Source organism: Sceloporus occidentalis, unplaced genomic scaffold (assembly GCF_023333645.1).
Source record: "Sceloporus occidentalis isolate IW3139 unplaced genomic scaffold, rSceOcc1.0.p SCAF_3, whole genome shotgun sequence".
Lineage (NCBI taxonomy): Eukaryota > Metazoa > Chordata > Lepidosauria > Squamata > Phrynosomatidae > Sceloporus > Sceloporus occidentalis.
Window position 1 is genome coordinate 87,766,212 of NW_028316983.1, and position 23,399 is coordinate 87,789,610.

General features: G+C 41.7%; 1 protein-coding gene across 1 annotated transcript in view; it reads left to right on the forward strand.

Annotated features, from left to right (window-relative positions):
* Positions 1-1,308: 1,308 nt before the first annotated feature.
* CACHD1 (cache domain containing 1) overlaps positions 1,309-23,399 on the forward strand; it is a 163,775-nt gene continuing 141,684 nt past the window's right edge. Inside the window, exon 1 of the mRNA XM_089515343.1 lies at positions 1,309-1,431. Within this exon, the coding sequence (XP_089371469.1) occupies positions 1,387-1,431 (45 nt within the window). The 5' untranslated portion in view covers positions 1,309-1,386. The remainder of the gene's footprint in view (positions 1,432-23,399) is intronic.

Here is a 23,399-nt window from a genome sequence, read left to right on the forward strand (position 1 = left end):
AACCACGGTCCACTGTTGAATCGATCCATTGATTTGGATTGCACACTGATTTATTTGTAGGTGGGAATGGAGCCTCTGAAAGTTAAAATCATACAAGCCATTGTATTCCTTATTAGCATGTCTGGATGTGAGAGCTGGAGAGTTAAGAAAGAAGATAGGAAGAAAATCAATGCATTTGGGATGTGGCGCTGGAGATGAGTGCTGCGGATCCTGTGGACAGCCAAGAAGTCAAACAAATGGGTGGTAGGACAGATCAAACCAGAAATCTCCCTGGAAGCCAAGATGACACAACTTAGACTGTCCTACTTTGGACACATCATGAGAAGGCAAGAATGGTTGGAGTTGACAACAATGTTGGGAAAGATGGAGGGAAGCAGAAAGAGAGGAAGGCCACATGCAAGATTGGATGGACTCTATGACGGAGGACTTTGCAGGACCTGAGCAGAGCAGTGGCGCAGAGGGAGTCTTGGAGGTGTCTCGGCCACAGGGAGGTGGGTAACAACAACAACAACAACAAGAACAGCAACAGTGTATGTCTCTCTCCTTTTGTGCCCAAACTGGAGGCGCAGCAGCGGCAGAGGCAGGGAAGTGGAAGACTGCCGGAGTTGCAAGAAAGTTGCAGGGCGCTGCCTAGTCTGGCGGAAGAGCAGCAGCAGCAGCAGCAGCCAAAGCGCCAGAAGGGAGAGCTCTGCGCGCCTGGCTTCCCGGGCTCTGCTTTCGCTCGCCTGCCTCCTTCTCCAGCAGCAGCAGCAGCAGCAGCAGCAGCTTGTGTGGCAGACAGCGCCAGACGCCTCCCTCTCCCCAGCTCCCCTCCTTCTCTTTCCTCCTCCTCCTCCTCCTCTCGCCTTTCTCTGCTCCACACTTTCCCGCTCGCCCTCCCTGTCTCCGTGCGCTTGGCAGCAGAAGGAGGAGGAGGAGGAGGAGGAGGCAGTTCCCAAACAGAGAGAGACGGAGAGGAAGGGTCAGTGGCTGGAGCTGGGAGGCAGCAAGCAGCAGAAGGCTGGTGCCAGGGGCAGCCTCCCCTGGCCCTGGGCAGCCCCTCTCGCCTCTCTCTCTCTCCTTCTAACTCTTAAAGTTTGGGAGGAAAGTTTGTGGGCGCCCCACTGAGGCGCCCCCGGCAGCATCATGGCGAGTAGCCCGGCACCCAGCAAGGAGGAGAGGGAGAGGGAGAGGGAGAGGGAGAAGGAGGCCGCCCAGCCTGGCCCTGGCCCGGCTCTGCCTTGCCCAAGAGGAGGAGGAGGCGGCGGCGGGGCTGGAGGGGCTCCCTTCCTGGGGCTCCTCTGCCTGGCCCTCTGCTCCAGCCTCTCCTCATCCTCCGCCGCCGCCGCCGCCGCCAGCGACTCCGAGTTTTCCATCTTGGATGAGGCGCAAGTTTTGGCCACTCAGATGAGGAAGCTGGCCTCCGAGGAGCTCGGGGTGGTCACCATGCAGGTAAGCCCCGCCAAGGCCCTCGCCTCATGGGCCAACTGCCTGCCTTCCTCTTTCTTTCATTCTTTCTTGCTTCACTTCCCTTCTCCTTCTCTCTCCTTCCTCTTTTCCTTCCTTCTTTCCTTGCTTCCTTCCTTGCTTCCTTCCTCTTTCTTTCCTTCCTTTCTCTCTCCCTCTCTCCTTCCTTCCTTCCTTCCTTTCTTTCTTTCTTCCCTTCTCCTTCTCTCTCCTTCCTCTTTTCCTTCCTTCTTTCCTCTTTCTTTCTTTCCTTGCTTCCTTCCTTCCTCTTTTTTTCCTTCCTCTCTCTCTCTCTCTCTCTCTCTCACACACACACACACACACACTTTCCTTCCTTCCCTCCTCTATTCTTCCTTCTGCCCTTCCCACTCTTGTGTTTCTTCACTCCTCCTCCTCCTCCTCCTCCTTTGCTCAGAGGGGCCAGATGCCCTTCTTCACAGGAGGACAGCGAACCGGGAAATGGAGGACCCCCCAAAAACCCCCCAGAAAACCCACAAGTGTGAGATCCCTGCTCAGAATGGAGGAGCTTTTGGCAATATTCCTCCTGGGCATTAGGGATGAAATGGAGGACGTGTCCGGGAAAAAGGAGGACCTCCGGTCACTTTCCTCGCTCCTCCTTCTCCTCCAATAGTGTGGGGCTGTTCTTGATGTCCTTTAAAAGAAAAAAGGAGCTCCGCTCTGGGCCCATAACAAACTCCAACTCCCAGAATTCCATAGCCTTGAGCCAGAGGAAGAGTTAAAGCGGGGCTAAACCGGGTTATTTCTCACCCCAAATGAGCCCCAGGCAGTTGGGGTTTCCTCATGCGCTGCAGGCTTGTGATCAGAGCTGGCTCCTGAGTCCTTTCCTAGAAGAGCATTGATGAATGCTGAAACATGATCCCCTCCTTTCAGGCGGCTGCCTCCTGGGCAGAAAGAGAAAGAAAGAAAGAGAGAGAGAGAGAGACTTTTGTTGGGGAGGGGAGGCTTGGAACCTGGGTCTAAAAAACAAGGACCTGCATCAGATTGAAAAAGTTGTGGAAATGCTTGACAAAGCCAAACCTGTCAGACTTGGAAGAGTTGGGCTGGGTGTAACCTCTGAACTGTTGGGTGGTGATTGCTAGGCAAAGTCAGACAACTTTGGAAACAAGTGGAGTGAGATTTTTATTGGAGAGAGAGCAGCTATGGGTTGTTTGTTTTTTTACCTGTTGGAAGTGTTTGAACCCCAAAGGCTTTTAGTCCAAAATGGAACATCCCTTTATCCTTACATCACTTCGGATTAGGATGTGTGTGTGTTACTCCCAGGAAAGTAAGCGCAGGATTGTATCCTGCAGATTTTCAATACTGTGTTTTCAAATTCTATCACCAAATGGTCCAATTATGGCCAAATATTCCTTATAAACCGAACGTACTGGACTGGCTGGTGTGGCTTGGCATTTGATATTTTAAGATACAGTAAACACAAAGGGAGCAAGAAACTATGGGGGGATACAGGGTGAGAGACAGGGGAAATACACAAGTATTAGATGCATACATGGAAATGTGCAGAGGACAGTAACAGGGCGATGCACTTGTGTTGATTTGAAATTGCAGTTTAATAAGTCGATCGCTTAATCCTACAAACTCATTTTCTGGCGATGACTAATTTGCCCCGGTTCAGAGGGAAGTGAGTCGATGAGCAATCATAGACTATTGCTGCTTTTGTGGTTGCATATTAATGACAGTTAGACTATTGTGCCTTCTGCAAAGGAGGCAGCCTCCCTTGACAAAAAGTGAAATTGGATCCCAAACACACTGCCAATGCAAGGTAGGGTCAGTGGCAAAGGCAGGTTTTAAAGCCTCCCAGATTGAAAAGGAGACACTTCTATGGAAGCAGCAGGGGTCTGTGCCCAAATGGCCCTTTATCTTCTTCAAATCCGCTCCCTTCCACTATCTTTGAAATATTATTGTTTCGGCTCCCTCCTAGGGCTCTGGCTTTGTCAGGGGCTTCTCTTCCCCTCCTTGGTAGTAAGAAGCCATGCATTAAAATGACTTTGCTTAACAAGGCAGATAGTAGTAAATTATTGATATACTGAAGATGGAGAATTCAGAAGTCACTTCCTTTCTCCCACAAGCGCTGATGGCACATTCTTTCTGGCCTCCCACCTAAGAAACCTGAATCTTGTCTGTAGGATTCAATTCGGAGAATTATGACTATTTTATTATATACTGTACAATTAAAACATATCCTACTTTTTCCTTAATAATATATCTCCACTTATTATGCATGGGAGAGGTAATTGTTTTAAAAATCAGGGCACATTAAACGAGTACATGTTTGTGTTAATGCTTAGCATATTTATCTGACAGCATATTTCTCACGGAGAATTGTAATTTATAAAGATTGATTGCGTTCAGGAAGAATACCTGATGCAGATGATGCATGCAGCATGTTATTGTTAGTTGGCAAGCGTGAAACCAGATGTCATAAGTACAATAAAGTTGGCTATTTTAATACTTATGTTGCGGTTAGTACTGCTTTAAAAGAAGTTGTTGGCTTTACATCTGTTTCTGCTTGAAACAAGTGAAGGTAAACTTGCTCTGATTTTTTAAGTTCCAGTGTAAATGCTTAATTTAGGTTCTACATTTTGGGATTTTATTTTTCCCTCCCTCTTAATTTAGTTATGGGTTGTTCTCATGTGGTAGTCAAATGTGCTATATTTGAAGATCTACAGGCATAAAAATAATATAGGATTTCTAGTCTTAAATTCTGAAGAATATGGTCATTTGTCTCATACAACTGGAATAAAGAAAAAAGAAGGTTCAGAATAGAAGACCTTTATGTAGCCTGTTTATGAGTCTGTTCCTAGGAGTAAGGGCAGAATGGAAGAAGGCCTAACATTAGAGACGTGCTTAAAGCAAATAATGAGGACGAAGTCTAGAAAAGTGAGTGGTGTGGCATAGGAAATGTAGAAACAAATAAGGACCAGATTGCAAGGAGCTTAAAGGTAGAAATCAGCATGGCTATTTCAAATGCATGGAACAATAGTCAGGAGGACTGGAAAAGAATGAAATGTTGTTTGTGACCATTCAGTAACAGTTGAATTATTTGCAGAAATTAAGGTAGATACTTACTGGAAATGGAACGGTTCACATCATGATGTTTAAAGTAAGGTGACTGTAACTGAAAGAAGTAGAAGGATATGATGCAACCAGGATAGCATGAAAATAGGAAAGTGGGTAGACACTCCCAGCCAGGTTAATGGAACCAATGATGAGTGAATGGAAATGGTTGCCTATACTGCAGTTGATTTGAAAGGCATAAGCGGGCTTCATTTGCTCTCTGAGGGCACACCATCATTTTGCGGGTCTTGGTAACCGAGATTAAAATTAAGAAGATTTTATGAAAGTGCACTGAGAAGTTGACATGGGTGCAAATTCATGGGAATTATTTAAGGCTGTTTGCACCCACCCCCACAAAGAAAGGGTCCAAAATCTCCCTCCAAAAGGAGGAGATTGGATGTAGCAGACTCTCTAAATCTGCCACTGAAGGAGCATCTGGAACGGTGAGAAGAAAAACCAAGGAAATAATTGACTTCAGAAAAACCTGCAGAGGCTGTATATCTATAACAGAGAAGAAAAAAAATATTTTTGCATATTTGTTCGGGACACCTACATTTTCAGGAAACTCTTGCTACTGTTCCTAGATTATAGCTGTCAGCTGGTAGGTTTGTTTCTATACATGTAATGTATTATTATAGTTCTGCTGTCAGGACATAAAGGGTCAGAGTCATAGTTTTTAAATAATAAGCTCTCCCAGAAATGTCTCTGATAGCGAGATACATGCCTTATGTGGTAAAGAAATAACACATCTGTTGCACAGAGAATAAGGGTACTAAATATTGAGATGCAAATGCAACTTCTTGTTGTCTTTTGTGGCACACAGTATTAAAAACGTAACTACAGCATGGGTTTTTAAATATAGATAGCGTAATGTTTTTCATTTAGTATACTGATTATAAGACTTTTAAAAAAATAAAACCTCAACATGTTTCTGATGCAATATTTTTCATCACAGTTAAATAAAACAATAAACACATATTAAACCATGCCCTGCATTTGCATGGTATGAATGTTACATTACAAGTATGAAGTATTTTTGCTAGCTGTTGTTTACATAGTCCAGAATAAGAGTCTAGTTGATTTGACAGTCATAGTACTGAAGTATTTAATTAAAAATATGTGATACTTTAAACTTATTTTCTTAAGACAGTGTGGTGGGATTCATAAAGATGAGATTCAGGTCTCTGTAGTATAATAATACTAATTAGGGAGATAACTCAATATATAGGCATCAGATTATAATACAAATATAGTGCTGGTGCCAAGAGTGTTTGATTTTTTTTTTTTTTTTTTGGTCAAACCATACTACTCTGCTTCTAAACCTTTTGATATTGTGTCTAGGAAAATGAAATTTATTTGAAGATCTGGGTGTAAAATCTAGTTTAATTGAGTTGACTGTTGGTAACATTATTGGGAATTTGTTTCTCAATAGCCTGATAAAGAAAGCTTACCAGAATTAGGATACAGCTTTTATACATACTGAATTAATTGAGAGGGACTTTATAGGAAACATATATGTAGTCAACAAACATCCATTGCTGTTGGTTAATTGTTTGGAGAGGAGAATGGGCTGATTCACACATGCACATGCATTATTTTATGAATAGTAATTGATTTTATGCTTGAGACTCCCAAACAGGTGTGTCTGTGTTGTATAAGAGAGATCTGAAAAATATTGTATTGGAGTTGGTATCAGATGATAAGGTATTTAATTCATATATGTGAGAGTACATATGTGTATATGTATGTACTCCACATACACTACATTTACATGAAGAGTGTATTTGTCCTGACTTTTAAAAAAGAATAATAAAAAACTACTGCAGTTTGCTAGGTTGCTAGTTTTATTTGAAGAATGGTTGGAAGGACTACCTTTTCCAGTCCTGTCTGTTTTCTGTTTAACATGTGACTGGTTTTTCCACCAGTTGGAAAGTAACAGAAAAATAGCTGTTTGTCCCATCTAATTTTTAAGTGGAATATGGTCAGAAAGGCTTTTCATTCTCCTTCCTCTGATCGAACTGATAATCTCTAACAACTGTTTCCCATTATATGATTTGAAAATCATGAGACTGTTATATATGTTTTCTGGAGGGCTGCATGGGACTATCCATGACATTATGGTGGCTGAAAAGATCCTGTTCATCATAGCTGTTGTATGGAATCCTTACCATGCAGATGTGTTAATGTAAGACTTGGTGATGGGTTTATAGTTAAGAACAATATACAGAGTCTAATGCTCTAGAATAACACATTTATTTCATTGTTACTACAAAGGAGCAGCTGACTTAAAGATAGCATAAATTGCTTTTGGAAAAGTCATGCTTGCATCATTCAAAAGCTACATGTTCCTCATAAAATAATTTCCGTGACCCATAAAGTCTTATGAGAATCCTGAAAATACCAGTATTTCTGGACTGTACTATTTTTTAAACACCATGTAATCTGGTGTAGTGGTTTCAGTGTTGGACCAGGACACTGGGAATGCAAGATTCAATTCCCTGCTCAGCTATGGAACCCACTGGGTAACCTTGGGCAAGTTACATGCTCTCAGCTTGAGTGGAAGGCAGTGTCAAGAAAACCCCATGATAGGTTTGACTTAGGGTCTCCATATGTCAGAAACAACTTGAAACACAACAACAACTAGCTTTCAAGGTAGGGGACATCACGTTGAAACTGTTAGTATTATACTAAAATCTCAGAAACGTTTATTTGTTTTGTTGCTAGGTATGTATTCCATTGCCCTATAAAATTTGTGAAATCCAGATTATCTTCAGGATATGGAGTAGAAAAACAAAATTTAATTCAAATCCAGATTTTTGTTGTCAGTTGTGTCTTGACTGGATATGCAAATATTAAGAGATGATGCAGTGGCTACATGTCAGGGATGTACATGGAAAATGCAGCGGCCAAATAATAATTTTTGCCCAAATGGTTTTGATTACTACAGCTGTGCTGCTCTATTGGTATGATGTGTTTTTGGAGTTGAAAAAAACTTGTGGCAGTAAGTAAATATAGGCCCATTCCGCACGGGCGGAAAGTATGTGCGTGGCACATACTAGGGTTAGGAAGGGGCGTCCTTTCCGGATGCCCCTAACCCTAGTACACGCTGAGCGCGGACAAAATGGCGCCGCCCATTCTACATGGGTGCCGCCATTTTGATGTAGCGGATGCTTAGCGTCCACACGTCTCGGCACCATGATGTCTCCATAAGTGCACCATTGGTGTCTTGCAGCGTCATAAGGGCGCCGCAAGAAGAAGCTGCATTTTGCAGCTTCTTTTTGTTGCGTGGAGGAGTCGCGCGGTTTGGCCGCTGGGGCTCCTCTGCGCAGCAAATGACGGCGCTGGCAGACCACCCTTTTTGGACGGTCTGTAAAGCGCATTAGTTACTGTGGAAGACATCAGAGTGAGTAGAGGTGAGTCTGTGTTTTCCAACAAGAGGGATTAACATCTATTGGAGACTCTTCCAAAATGAACTTAATTGGAGTTATCACAAGAAACTGGAGAGAGCATTGCATCTCAGAACCTAACCAGAATCTCAGTAGTGCAAAGATATGTTTATGATTATATCAGAGAAAGTGGTAGACAGTGTGCACAACATACTTCTTGATGGTGTGTCAGATCTGTTGTTATTGTTTAACTTAAGATCTGGTGAGATGGCTTCTGAGTAAACTTAGCAAACATGAGAGAAGAAGGTGGGTCTTCTTATGGATTGGCAGCAGAATAAAGAAGCAGAGAGTAAGACTAAATAGACAACTCCCACAATGAAGAACTGCAAAGACTGGGTCATGCAAAGATCTTTCTTGGTACTTGCACTTTTCAGTTTGTTTACTAATAATCTGGTGAGCAATGAGATGGATGTGTTTTCAAATGATGACAAATATTACTCAATGTAGAAAAACCAAAAAGGATTGTGAAGAGCTCCCAACAGACCCAAAGTTGAGGATGAAAATTTCCATGTAAATAAATGTAAAATAATAGACATGGGAGGGAAACAAATTTACATATATGCGATAGACTCTTAGGTGGATGTATTTGAGCAGCAGAGTGGGAGTCATTATGTAGTAGCACTATAGTAGTAAATTACATTGCTCTCATTCTTATATGTGTCAACAAAAGTGTGACTTCTCTTTTCTTGTGCGTAGAATTCTCCAGTAGAGTATGCAAAAGAGCTCCTGTACCTTTAATAGTTAGCAGATCCCCGATTAGGACAACTGTCAGGCAAAACTGTGACATGTCTCCTCTGTCAACCTCCCCAAACCTGCCTATCGCAAATCTGTATATGTCTGTTTACTGGTTGGTGGGGAAAGTATGGAGGCGGTGGAAACTGTAGGTGCTGCTGTATCTCACTCCTGGAACAGAACCGGATTCTTCACCACTCCCCCACCTTCACTTTCCACAAGCCAGTAAATATCCATGTTAGGGGGAACTGTGTTGGATTTTGGGGAGAGAGGGAAGGAGAACACCATAGGTCTGCTTGAGAGAACTTTATGATATATAGTCTTTGTCATCCGGAATCTGCTAACTATTACAGCTATAGGTATGGTTTGGTTCTGAATTCACCCTGGCTATCCTATCTGTGAGACAATGATATATTTTCTGTCAGTGTGGAGAGAGGTTTTTTCCCCAGTAATGGATGTTGTCTTAATATGGGTTGCTGAACTACAATGGAAGCTAACGTGTTGCATGGACTTTTAAAAGTTGGAAGCATTGGATGGTTGTTTGCAATTTTTTGATCAATCATACAGTTCTTCTACATTTGCTATGTGTACACATACAACTGTGAGCATGTGCCCCTTCCTTCACAGAGGGAAAGCTACTAGTTTTGTGCAGAGATATTTTGTACAAACTGAAGAAGCCTCAACAAAAAAAATGGTTGTCTTGCACTCGAGCTAGAACAAGAAATCTTGGGGATCAATTGATACAGTATGTAATAGAGGCGCCTTACAGACGGGCCTAAGCGGCGCCGTCATTGCGCCAGGAATACGCGTGAGGGGCGGCGCTTCCGGATGCGCCTTGCCCCTCGCACGTATTCCGTACGGCAAGATGGTGGCGCCCTATACAGACGGGTGCCGCCATCTTGACGTAACGGACGCACAGCATCCGGACGTCTAAACCTGGAAGAGCCGTTGCGAGTGCGCGCTTTGGCACTTGCGGCGGCTCTTCCAGGTTGCCGGAAGGAGTGCAATTTCTGCACTCCTTTTTTGCAGCGTGGAGGAGTCGCGCGGTTTGGCTGCTGCGGCTCCTCCACGTTGCAACCGGCAGCGGCCCAAGACCGCCCCTTTTGGGTGGTCTGTAACGGGCCAGAGTCTCTTAATAATTTGGTGAGACTTCTTCACATCTCTAGGTGATAGTTAGTGAAAATGTCATCATAATACAGAATCTGTATTATGAATGTGCAGATTCCATGTTCAAGACTGTTAGGAGAGAGATCAAATCTAATATTGTCAGTATCATAATGACTCTGTATAGTGTGTCCACATGTCACATACTATGTACTGTTTTAGCTGCTGTATCTGAAAAATGTAAAGTCAGAAAAGATGCAGAAAAGGGGCAACCAGAAGGATTGGGAGCAAGGAACAACTTCCTTATAAGAACACGTTACACGTTTGGAACAATTTAACTGGGGCATGGTATGGTGTACAAAAATTATATGTGACTTGTAAAAAGTGCATGGAGATGTTATTGTCCCTCTGTCATAGAATCATGATCAAGTTTCATCAAGGGGAGGCAAATGATGTATAATCCTAGAGCAGCAGAAATACTTCAGAGTACAAGTAGATAAACTAAGAAATATATTTCATTAAAATATGGTGATGCTGACCAGCTTAAAGGATTTAAAGATGAATTAGACAATTTCATGGATGATAATGCTGTCAATAGATATTGAGTGAACTGATTTTGCTGTCTCCAGGATCAGAAACAAAATGTGGGCAGCAGTTTTGGGGAAATAACCATGATAATGCAGCTTGTGGGCTTCCTATAGGCATCCTGTGGGACACAGATTGGTTTCTGTGGAAAGAAGATGCCATGATAAATAGTTCTTTGGTCTGTTCCAATAGTTCTAGCCCTGTTAATCCTCTTGAGTATTACTGTTGCATCATTACTCCAGAATGTCCCAAAATAGTATTTCATTGTACTTGTGTAACTTAATATCATATAATTAAATGGGGAGAGTAAGTGCCTCTTCCCGGCTTTCAATAAGTTTCTGGTATTACGTAGACCAGGTCTGAGAGGGAAATGCCAAAGTGGTATCCTGGGCCTGACGTGTGCTTCATATATTGTATTTAATGAAGAAAAGCAAACTTAAAACATGCAAGGGTCAGCAGATCACTTCAACATTGGAAGTACTGAGTAATTGGATGAAGCATTTTATTGGCTAGAGACTTAGCATATGATGAACAGCTGTAGTTGCCAAGCTAAAAAATTCCCAACTCATTTAAACACAGTAGTACTTATACAATAGTGCATGTGCCTGACATTTTTACACTTCTGTCTAGAAATTTGCTATTTATTACGTTATTTACACACTTCAAATTGCTGAAGCCGAAAGACATATGAGAAGGGGAAATGTCCATTTCCTTCTGGCTCACTTTGTGTCATTGGCAGTGTTTTGTGCTCAATTATCCATTGGCATAACTTTGTCCAAAAAGAATTAAATAACTTGTATAAAAAGAAACATTCTAGTTCTACCAGGCAGTTTGGCTTCATCTGTGGTATAAGGTATAATGATAATTAGTTAAATGTGACTGTAGTCCTACAACAATTGACAGAAGGGTTCCCAGACAGGTATAGACCTAAAAAAATGTAACTGCCCCAAATTGTATATGATAATTTCAGAATTACTAATTAAGTTAATTAACCTTAAATTTGACAGAGGGGAGATACAGACTGGCAGAAAGGGGGGGCAAGACACCGCCCCTTTCTGCCCCGGATGGAGATCGCGCCAACCAAATGGTGCGGCCTCTGGGAGGCCCAAAAAGAATGGTGGTTCTTTTTAGGGCGCGTACAGGGTGCCATTGCCACGCTCGTGTGCAATGATGATGTCTGTGTGGTGTTGTTTGGGCGCTATGCTTTGCAGACATCATCATGGCATGCCCCATTTGTATGGGGGCATTCCAAGATGGTGCCTGGGTGCGTGGTAGGGCTGCTGAACGTATAAATGCTCAGCCCCAACGCACCACTAGTTTGGGCCAAGGCCCGTGCAAAGTGCCAGTCTGTACCAGCCCAGAAATACCTTAATGGTTCAAAACCAATGTTAACATGTAACTTAGTATCATCTACACTGTATTCTTGTCCAGTGCTACTTAAAATGGTGCTCCCTGGATTGGCTGTGAGTTCCTGGTGAGTTTTCATGAAAGAGAGAAACAATTATAGCCAATCGACATAAAGACTGTACTGGTCCCTGGCACACTGGAAGAAAAGAAGTTCTCCACATCGGATTTTCTGAGAAGCACTGGTCTAGCCTAAAGTATATATTTATTTTATTATTTGTTTGTTTGTTTTATGCTACCTTTCTCCCAAATTGAACCCGAGGTGGCTCACAAAAAACTGCTTAAGAACAACAAAACAATACATTTTTAATACACAACTGAAACACTACTTTAATAAAACAAGTGAAAATGTAAATTCTTTAAAAATAGTAACTTAAAAATATAAAACCATTAAAAACTCTCAACATATATAGGATTGGTGCTTCCAGCAGCTCAGCCAACTGATAGATTTTGTTTGCAGTTGATAACATGGATGGCTATTACCCAAACCAAAAGCTTAGTTGAACTGAAGAAGTTTACAACCAGTTGCTTACCTGATGTCTTCTCCAGCATGGTACTGAAGTATATAGACCTCAGAAAAATTAATGTGGATTTGCAAGGGATGGAAGCGAGATCACGTATTTGTATATGAGCCAGCTGGTTTGTCTTAAAAATTACAAGAGAATCCATTTAGGTGCCACGTTTTAGAGTCCCCAGATCAATGGGAATGGAGTGAAGCAGAGACTTTTCAAGACAATGCTTCTGAAATAGTGAAGATAATTCTGATGGGTTTTGGTATTGATCTGAGTTTTATTTGTAGTTTGTTGTGGCACCAAAGCTGTCTGACACAGAAGGCTAAATACCTTACAAAATTAGAAATCCCAAAATTCCATAGCATTGAGCCATGGCAGTTAAAGCAGTGTCAAATATCATTACTTCTGTAGAGTAGCTGCAGCATGAATCGTGATAAGTCAAAATCATAATTTGAATATCGGTCAGTTTCCCAAAACTGAGATGCAGCTTATTCTACTCTACATTGTCCAGCATAAAGTAAGTCCTCCACATTTGCAGCTTTGACTTCTGTGGATTTGATTATTCATGGATTTTATTAATATGTTCTCTCTAGGAATCTCTTAAGCTCTCCAGTGCGGATCTGTGGTCAACATCCATGAGAAATCATGCTGGAGGACCTAGAGATTCCTACAGAGAACATTTATCTAGGCATTTGTAGGTCCTCCAGCACCTCCAGCCTACTCTGTTGCCATCGATTCCCAGCGCTTACCCCTGAATGTGAACGATGTTTGTGATTGCACGGTTTTATTATGAGATTTTATCTATTTTATGCAATGTTTTTTATGGTTTTTTAATTGTTTGTACACCGCTTTGATCTGCGGAAAAGCAGTATATAAATAAAATTTATTATTATTATTATTATTATTATTATTATTAAATTCTGTGGTCATAATTTGGCAGATGTTGACCACAGAGCTGTGCTGGAGGGCTTAGAAATTCCTAGAGCGGTTGTGGGCGGGGCCGGAGGTCCCATAGGTGGCAGTACCCTCTGAGGTTCCATGGCAACAATGCTAGTCTCTACTTAATGATCCACAACGCAGTCCTGAAGAAGTTGCAATAACAATTCAACTTTATTATAACAGTTCTAGGGTTAGCCCCAAACTCTTCAAGGAACCTTCTTGCCTCACCCGAGTTACTTCACTGGGTTTGGGCCGCTGTTGGCCTCACAGTTTTCCCTCTTAACAGGCTACCCGACTTGCTTTACTCAAGTGCTGACCCGCTGGGGCAAGACGGGCGGTATGCTAGTCCAGCCTGCAACTGTTCCTCCCCCGGTCCGGGCCTGGGACTTGCAGTCACTCCCGGGCGGCCCCGGCTCCGCCACTCCCACCACGTGGGTTCTGTCCTAGCTCCAGCTTCTGCACCGCGGCCCGCCTCCGGGTTGAACGGCTCACCTTTCTCCGTTCCGTGGTGTCTCGGGCTGACTGGAATGGATGGGTGGCAGGGCCCTGCCCTTATCTTCCCAACCCTCGTGGGGGAGTTAAGGTGGGCGTCAGGCACCTCAAGGGTCGGGCCTCCACTCCCCTCTCTACGTCCCCTGATGCCTCCTCGAGCCCCTCTTCCGCGTGTTCCACTCCTCCCCTCCTCTACCTCCCTAGACCTTATATCCGTCTCCTCCCCAGGGTCCGCCTCCAGCCGCCTTCCTGGCGCCAGCTGCGACTTTCCTCCCAGGGCTCAGCTGTGGTGTCTTCCTCATTTCCCAATCTGCCTCTTCCCCTGGGTCCTCTCTTCCCCCTCTTTCCTCCTCCTCTGCCCATTCAACCCTCCCTCTCTCCCCTTCTTCACAGCGGTATTCTCTAAGATAAAAAAATAGTGGGGTTTTTATCCCCCCCTTCTTTCATGGGTCCTACTCTATTAATCCCAGTGAATGTGAAGGGCCCACTGTACATGTATGGCATCTACATCAACCAGAAAACTAAAAACAGAAATAGAAGTGAGTTGTTAAGCACATTAATTTTTATTCAAACTAGACCATTATGACCACTTTATGAAATTGAAGTTTTATGCCTTTAATCTTACATCTACATCTGCAAAGGTGCTGGGCATGTTTTAGCATCATTAATTTGATCTGCTTGAACCTACATGAACCTTGGATACATGCAGTTTCACTTGTGTAGCCATGGGAATGGTGAAACTTTGGCTTTCCTATGCTTAATTGTGGTTTATCATTTTGTCTAGTATGCTTAAAGTTAATTCTAGCTTGTCTGAAACAAACCAACTTGAAACCATTGGATGGATACACCGCCCTTTGTATTGGGGAAGCAAACAGACCCACAAACCAGGAAGAAATCTACAAGCTGTGTTGTTAAAAAGAACTGGGAAAATATTGATGAGAGGAGGAATTTTACTTGCTTTGCTGTAGTTGTGCTTGTGCTATGCACATAAAACTGGTGATAACTGTGTTGCAGATTATCTCCTGTTGTCCACAGCCTTACAATCTTGCTTCTTTAAAAACAAGGTAATTTTGTATTAAATACTAATGATGGACAATTGACAAAGCACAGGCATTTATTAAATTAAAACTTTTGGTCCACATTAACTTTAATCATTTTAAATTAATCATTATGTTATAACAATTCATTGTGACTTTGGAATATAAGGATTTTCAAGATCTAGTTTGAATTAAAATGAATGTGCTTAATAAGTCACCTCTATTTGTGTTTTTAGTTTTCGGGCTGATGTAGATTATTTGAATGTTTGACTGACAGAAATTGGAACAAAAAATAAAATGTGGAGGCTGATAAATGCTTTATGAGGCCATTTCCCTTTCAAAAATGGGGTATACTGCAGTAATTAGAATGGAAGGCAGTGAAGTAAAATCTCATCTGTTTTAAATGATTGTGTGCTGGTTTGGTTCCAACCATAACAATCTTTGAAAAAGCTCTATGAATGCCCAAGACTACAGCAGTTTTTCATCCTCTTCCTCTTCCACTATTTTTGAAATGGAAAAAAACCCCCACATTTTGGGGTGGGGGGTGGGAGGAGAAAGCTATAACAAGGCCCTGGTGGAAAAGCAGTTCATATTGTCATGCTTAGGAGAACAAATCTGAATTTTTAATTAGGCTTTAGTTATTTCTTCAAAGCGTCAAGGCATCATTAGTGATGTAAGCCTTGTTGCATTAGCAGAGACTGACATTCCACTTCAAACATGGAAAATGCAGCTGTCCTGTGCAGATAAAAGTTGCCAAATGTGGTGCAGCAAGGTGGATTCGTAGATAATTAGCTGTCCCATTTTATGCTGTGTGGAAGAGCCCTGTCAGTCATGTAGGGAAAAAGCAAAAGCAGGAATTGTTAGCTGGGAAAAATCCAAATAAGTCATAAAGCACATTTGGAATCACTTCAGCTGTGGCAGGGCCGATAAGATATATGTTAGGGAAGCACATAAAATTAGTACTATATATGTTAGCTGGTACTGCAACTTAAAAAAAATTAATTTAGCCAGCTGGAAATAGCACAGGCTGTAATGATCTACTACTATATAGCAAAAGAATTGGTTTGGCCTCATCAGTGTCAACAAGCCCTGGTAGAAAGCAGTGTAACAACATTTTTGAATGAAAGGTATTGCTTACATGGATTAGCTGCCCTCTTAAGTCTCATAATAGGCTATGAAAAACATTTGCTGGATCAGACTAAAGGTCCACCTACAATCCAGCATTCTGCTTCTCACTGTATAAAGCAAATGCTTGTTAGAAGACTACAATTCAAGCAAGAAAGCAGGGGTCCTTTTTCCTGCTGCTCCCCAGCTGTTGGCATTCAGGGGCAAATTCTCTCTTGAATTTTCCAAGAGTGCAATAGAAATAGAGTGATTAAATATAGAGGGTTCTGTTGACTTATCATGACAAGGAGCCATTGCCTGACCTTGAAAGTGCCTTGCTAGAACTATTTTTCATGATCATTGAAAGCTTTTGTAGACCAGCAGATACATAAGCCATTTCAAGTATCTCCCCTCACCCCAAGCTTGGCCTGCAAGCTGCCAGTGGCTTTATGTTTTTAACATAAGCCTATGGTTTATGGGAGTCAAACTTGCCCTGCCTGGAGAATTCTATCAGTTAGAAATTTCACAGTACAGATAGCGTCTGACATTTAATACACAGTAGATTGCCAATGTAGTGTAATGGTCATGCCATGGAAACCCATGGGTGAGCTTGTAGCAAATCCTATGCTCCCTGCCTAAGAGGAAAGTAAACTTCATCTGAATAAACCTTACAAAGAAAATCCTATGATAAATCAAATTCAACTTGAAAGCACAACAACATATCTCCAAAGAATATGATATGATGACACGTACAATCTTAGCTACACGTGTACAGAATATGATGACATGTATAATCCTAACTTTAGTATTCAGGGATGTATCTTTACATTTCAGGATCTTGTCTGGCTTTTTCATAGCTACTCTTTCAAGTTAATAGTCTTCTGATTTCTTGAATGCAGTCTCCATTCTGAATGACTGAGCCAAGGTATGGAAAATCGTGAACTGTTTCATTGTCTTCATCGTCTGCTTTAAAGTTATGGCCCCACACAGACAGGCCAAAATAAAGCTGTTTTGGGTCACTTTGAAGGTATGCTGTTTCAATGATGCATGTGTACTAAGAGTCCGGAAGCTGTGCCAAAGCAGTGCTCTAGTCTTTAGGACTGGGTCATGGCTTTGGCGTGGCTTCTGGACTCTTAGGACGCATGCATCATTTAAACAGCATACCTCCAAAGTGACCCGAAGCAGCTTTATTTTGGCCTGTCTGTATGGGGCCTATGTAGCTTATCTCTGGTCATTATTATTTATAACATTAATAAAGTTCCTATTTTCCCTGCCCCCCTCCCATGTGTCCAACCAAAGAGAGCCAGGTGCTATCTACATGTATTATTGTTGATGCTCCTTCCTCCAATTTTCATGCCTCCTTCCTTCAAGTCTAGTTCTGTTTTGTGTATGATATTTTTGGCATACAAGCTAAACAGATAGGTTGATACAGTGCAGGCTCGTCAATTGGAAACCATTCCATTTCTCATTGTCTTGTCATCACTGTATCCTCTTGTTAGTTTACACATCAGGACTGATGTACAGGTTACACATCATAAACTGGTATATAAAGAAAACAATGAGGAAAGTGGATGGATTTGCAACTATCAACTTCATTAAAAGTAAGTAGTAGTAAATACTGAAGCTCTTCTACGCAGCCCTAGTTTTAATGGCTATTATTCCTTAGGGTATTGCCTGAAAGTAGCATCTCCTTTGTCACTATTCTCTCTGCCCACTCCCCCTCCCTGTGTCCAACCAAAGAGAGCTGGGTGCAAAACAGTGGCTTCTGATGGTGCTGCTTATAGTTAGGTGTATGGTATGAACAATGAAACTCACTGGATGACCTTGAGAAGTTACATGCTCTAGTGTTCGGGGAAGGCAGTGGTAAATCTCTTTTGAACAAATCTTGCCAAGAAAACCTCACGATAGGTTTGCCTTAAGAGTCTCCATAAGTTGGAAACTACTTGAAGGCACACAACAAGAATAACAACAATAAAAATGAACAACTTAAGGGCAACAGCAAAATACAGGCCTACGACTAACATCTTCACTTTTTTTTCTTATTTGGTTTGTAACATCTTGCCTGATGAAGAAGCCAGTGAAGCTTCAAAATCTTGCAACATGTATATTGTACATTTTGGTTGGTTAATAAAGGTGTATCATGGTTTGATGGATTTTTGATTGGATTTGTTACATGGCCAACATGATTACCCTGGATGTTTTATTAGAGTGGAGTCCATTATCTACTAGCTCAAGCTAGAGAGCAAGATGACAGGCACATACAAACCTATATCTGACCAGTAGACCAGGGACTAGGAAACAGCTCTATTATGAGAGCTTATTGATAAATGTTTATACAGGCATGCAAGTAATGTCTGCAGTTGCCATATTTTCCTTTCCTTTTGTTTTGTAAAATTGTCTAATTATATAAGGCTTACCTTTGATCTGCCCTGTAGGTTTATTTGCATTTTGAAACATAATCAAGCCTTGGCTTGGTATATTTTCAAAAATAATGCTTAGGAACTATAGTAAGGAAGTGACTAGTATATCCTTTTATTTAAAAAAGAAAAAGAAAAATGGGGTTGGATTGTAAGGAGGAAACATTGTAGAATAAAATCTAATTTTAAAGTACCACTTCCCTTTGCTAAACCTTAAAAGTTTTAACCTGTAGCCAACAGACTTATCAATATGTCTTTTGAGAAAGAATGTTAGTTCAGAGCAGTTGATGTCTCTCAGGCCAATACTAGCTTCCACTTGGACTCTTCAGTTGTGAACATGAAGAAAAGGGGAGAAAATAGTATTTGTTGTAAATGTCCCCCCCCCCCCCCCAATAAATCCCTTTGACAGGTGAGCCTGCAGGGCTTATCACATTTTCTTCAAAATGACTGTGTGACAAAACTGGTTGTTTTGACTGTTATACAGATCCTAGAAAAAATTGTTTGTAGTCTTGGGACAAATTTCTGCAGTTCTATGTTTTATTTAGGAGCATCTCATAACATTAATAAAGGTTGAAAGTTCAAACAAATTTTATTTTTTCATCGGAACAAAGTTCTCTGTAGTTAACTAACCAAAAATGGAGAGAAAACCTTTCCTCACTATTATTGTTCCTCTTTTTAAAAAGAAGCTTTTGTATTACAAGAACCCAGATGATTTGAAGACCTCTGGCTGTAGACATTACTGTATTCAAATAAATGAAGACTTAACTGATTCAATCATGCTCACCCATGGTTTACTGTTAATTGGTTTACTGTTTACTGTTACTGTTAGTTGGTTAGACCAGTGCAACTGTAAACTTCAACTGGACAAGCCTGGTTATAACAGGGAATGAAGAATTGGGTCAAAGAAAAGTGGTGTGTATGATATGAGCCCTCCTGCTATGGACTAATTTTAGTCACCATGACTGTACTGACAGACCCTTTCTATGACACTGCAGATAACACTGTTTTTTTGTAATAAACACATAAGCACTAGGCCACTCATCATAAACGTGGTTTAATAAACATGTAAAGGGATTTTGCAGCACCTTTGAGACTTACTGTGGAAAGAAGTTGTAGCAGTAGCTTTCATAGATTTGATCTGCTTCCTTGGATGGTGTAATAAACCATTTATTATTATTATTATTATTATTATTATTATTATGATATCAAGACTAAGTGGCTCAAGTGGTTAAGACACTGACTTTTTTGATTGCAAGATTGGCAGGTTGGCAGTTCGAGGCCCAGGTGCGGTATGATGGGGTGAGCTCCCATCACTAGGCCCAGCTTCTGCTAACCTAGCAGTTCAAAAGCATGCAATTGCAAGTAGATAAATAAGTACCACTCCAGTGGGAAGGTAAACAGTGTTCTGTGTAGTCATGCTGGCCACATGGTCACAGAGTAGTGTCTGACAATGCTGACTCTTCAGCTTAGTAACGAAAATGAGCACTGCCCCTATGGTTGCACATAATAATAATAATAATAATAGTTTTATTTCTATCCCGCCTTTCCAGGGATCAAGGCGGCGTACAATAATGGGATATACCATCCCAATAACAGATAAAATACAATAAAAACAGTTACAATATCAGCATAAAGACAATAATACACAATAGCGTTTCCAAGCATCCAGGCTAGCAATGGGGGAGGGGAACATAATAGGGCTATTGGGGGTAAGCCTGTTTGAACAAATACGTTTTCAGCCCTTTTTTAAATTGGGCTAGGGAGGGGGTCGAGCGGAGCTCATCGGGGATCAAGTTCCAGAGCTTAGGGGCCGCTATTGAGAAGGCCCTTTGCGTGGTGACAGCTTGTCTCGCATCTGGAACTTTTAAAAGATGTTTATCCCCAGATCTGAGAGTGCGGGGCGGATTATATGGAGAGAGGCGGTCCTCTAAGTACCCTGGGCCCAAGCCATTTAGGGCTTTATAGGTAACGACCAACACCTTGTATTGCGCCCGGAAACGAATAGGCAGCCAATGAAGATCTTCAAGTACCGGTGTTATGTGGCTAGCCCTGGAAGATCCAGTGACCAGCCTTGCTGCCATGTTCTGAACCAACTGAAGCTTCCGGGTATGATACAAGGGTTGCCCCATGTAGAGCGCATTGCAGAAATCCAAACGAGAGGTTACCAGAGCGTGTACTACAGTTTCAAGGTCCCCCCGGCCCAGGTAGGGTCGCAGCTGGCGTATCAACCGAAGCTGATAACAGGTACTCCTGACCGTCGCATCCACCTGAGATGTGGGGTGGAGCGACGAGTCCAAGAGCACCCCCAGACTGCAAACAGAGTCCTTCAGGGGAAGCGTGACCCCATCAAGGACAAGTGGACAAACCTCCAAACCTGGACCTGGGGAACCTATCACAAGTACTTCCGTTTTCTCTGGATTCAGTCTGAGTCTGTTTTCCCTTGACAACCTTATCAATGGGGAATACCTTTATCTTTTACCTTTATTTTAAGTGGGATTATGTTCATTCTCTTTATTTTATATCCTGGCTATTAAGATGGCATCAAACTTGGTGGTTTAATAAAAGTGTCAGAGTGAGTGTATGAGGTGATAAGGTGTTGCAAGTGATAAGAATGTGATAATGCCTGTTTTAGGTTTAGTAAGTGATGGTTTATGAAGATGAGTTCATTATTTCTGAATCAGTGTGAAGGAGAGGCAAAAACGCAGTGAATGCATACTAGGTTGTAGTACCCTAGCGCATGGGACTGAGGACATTTAAGAACAAGCTTCTTTGCTTTACATTTCATATTTTTACTGTAGCAAACTATTGTACTTATAGGTCTATATAGAGTACAAATGAATCTACAGCAGATCTGTACTCTGTGACCTAAATCCACTTGTTAGTCCTATTGTATCAATGGAAAGTGTCAGTTTAAAATCCCCATGAATCTATTCTATAGATCTGGCCTGGATAGGATTAGCAGTTGTATAGTAGGCCCATATTTCTTGGGCATTTATGGTTGTGAGTGGTTGGAGACTGCCTTTTAATCTCATGAATTACTGTGTGACCTTTTCATAGCTGTTTACAATTGAAGACTTTTAAAACAAATTTTGGTTGGGCTGAGAACTTCCTTTTGCATAAAGTTACAAATTGTTTGGGATTAGTTAGCATTTTTTTACTGTAATGTAATGGAACATCTTAAGCAGTATCTTCAAGTGAAGGTGAAAGAATGCAGAGTACACTATAAAGCATATTGGAAGTGTGCATGTGTTATCAGAGAACATATGGCATGATAACAGTTCTGTTTATTCATTTATTTCTTCATTGAAAATTTACACTTGGATAAATTCTATATACAAGACACATTCCATGAATTGTGAGGATTTTTTGCATAAATATTTTAAACATTCACAGTTTAATTTGAATTAAAGTTTTCTAAAACTTGCAGTTGGTTTTTCAATATTTAAGCAGTGGCAGGTGAATGTCAATATTAGGGTTGCAGGAAGCAATTAGAGATCATTTGCATGTAGCCATGTAAAATAAAGAAGTCACTGTTGAACACTGTATGCTTCTTTCAAATGCTATACAAGCATTTTCATATGTGTTTCTGTAACAATGAGGAATGGAGGGTGGCTTTTTCTACAATGGAAACAGCAATCAAAATTCTCATTTGAAATATCAAGTGCCTGAGTGCAGAATTTTTGAGGATGACAAGGTCCAATAACATGTTTTGGAGCATCTGATAATGATAAACATCCCAGGCATGGTGCAGAAATTGTCCTGTCCACTCACAGACATATACATAATAAATGAGAAAAAACTAAATACCCAGTTTATAATATTTTAGTCATAATACAGGACCATTAAGTAACTGGGATTTTGAATGTGTCTGCAGTAAACAAATGTGAAGCAATTCTGAACATCTGTTGAGTGTAGGGTTGCCATAACCCGGCGGCCCCCGTGCCAATCACGGTTTCGGGGGCCCCCCCCCCAGTCCCGGTCCGGTTTGGGCCCCCACCCGTGCCTTGTTCCCGGTTTGGGGGCCCTCTCCGGCCATTGCCGCTGCCGCTAATGCAGCTGCGGCGGTGCCTACCCACCTCCTCCTCCGGCTCCGCCTTCCTCCTCTTCCTCAGCGGCAGAAGCGCCGCCGCCACCACGCCCCCACTGTGAGGGCTTGTGCGCCGCCCAGGCCTCAGCAGGGGCCAGTGGCAGTGCGCGCGCCTGCCCCAGTTCCCTCCGCCCGCGCACGCCTGCCCCGCTTTCCTCTGCGCGCGCGCCTGCCCCGCTTTCCTCTGCGTGCGCGCGCGCCTGCCCTCCTTCCCTTCCTCCCGCGCCAGCCATCCTAAGGAGGAGGAGGGGGGAGAGGAGGAGGAGGAGGAAGGAGCCGGAGGAAGGGTGCCTGAAGGCCAGGGCAGAATTGGGCCAGAGGAGGAGGAGGAGGAGGAAAGCTGAGTCAGTGGCCATTAGGTCTGCCTTGGTATTTTGGGGTTTTTAAATTATATTTAAAAATATAATATACTTATTTTATTTAATTTTTTTAATTTTTATTATTGCTTTTTATTTTTTATTTTATTAATTTTTATTATTGCTTGTTTTTATTTTATTTTATTAATTTTTATTATTGCTTGTTTTTGTTTTATTTTATTAATTTTTATTATTGCTTGTTTTTGTTTTATTTCATTAATTTTTATTATTGCTTGTTTTTGTTTTATTATATTAATTTTTATTATCAAATATATATACCCCTGCCTTGTTTTTTATTTATTTTTTCATTATTTTTTATTATTAAATATATGCAAGTGCATTTTCTGTGTATTTATGGCGATTTGAATGCTAACAAGTCTGCCTTTCTTGGCCAATTATAGTGGTGATGATGATGATGGTGGTGGTGATATTGATATCAACAAGCCTCTGAAGCACGGCCAATGTAACTTGCTGTGATTTTTACAAACTCATGCGCAGTGAAGAAAAACCACAGTCCCTTGCCCAAGTACACACTTCTGAGAAGTAAAGTTGAACCCAAGGGCAAGTCCATTTCTGCCATCTGTCTAAGAATAATGCCAAAATGTCCTCCATTTTGATCATGCCTAAAAACATGCATTTATATTAACATTTAAAAAAAAA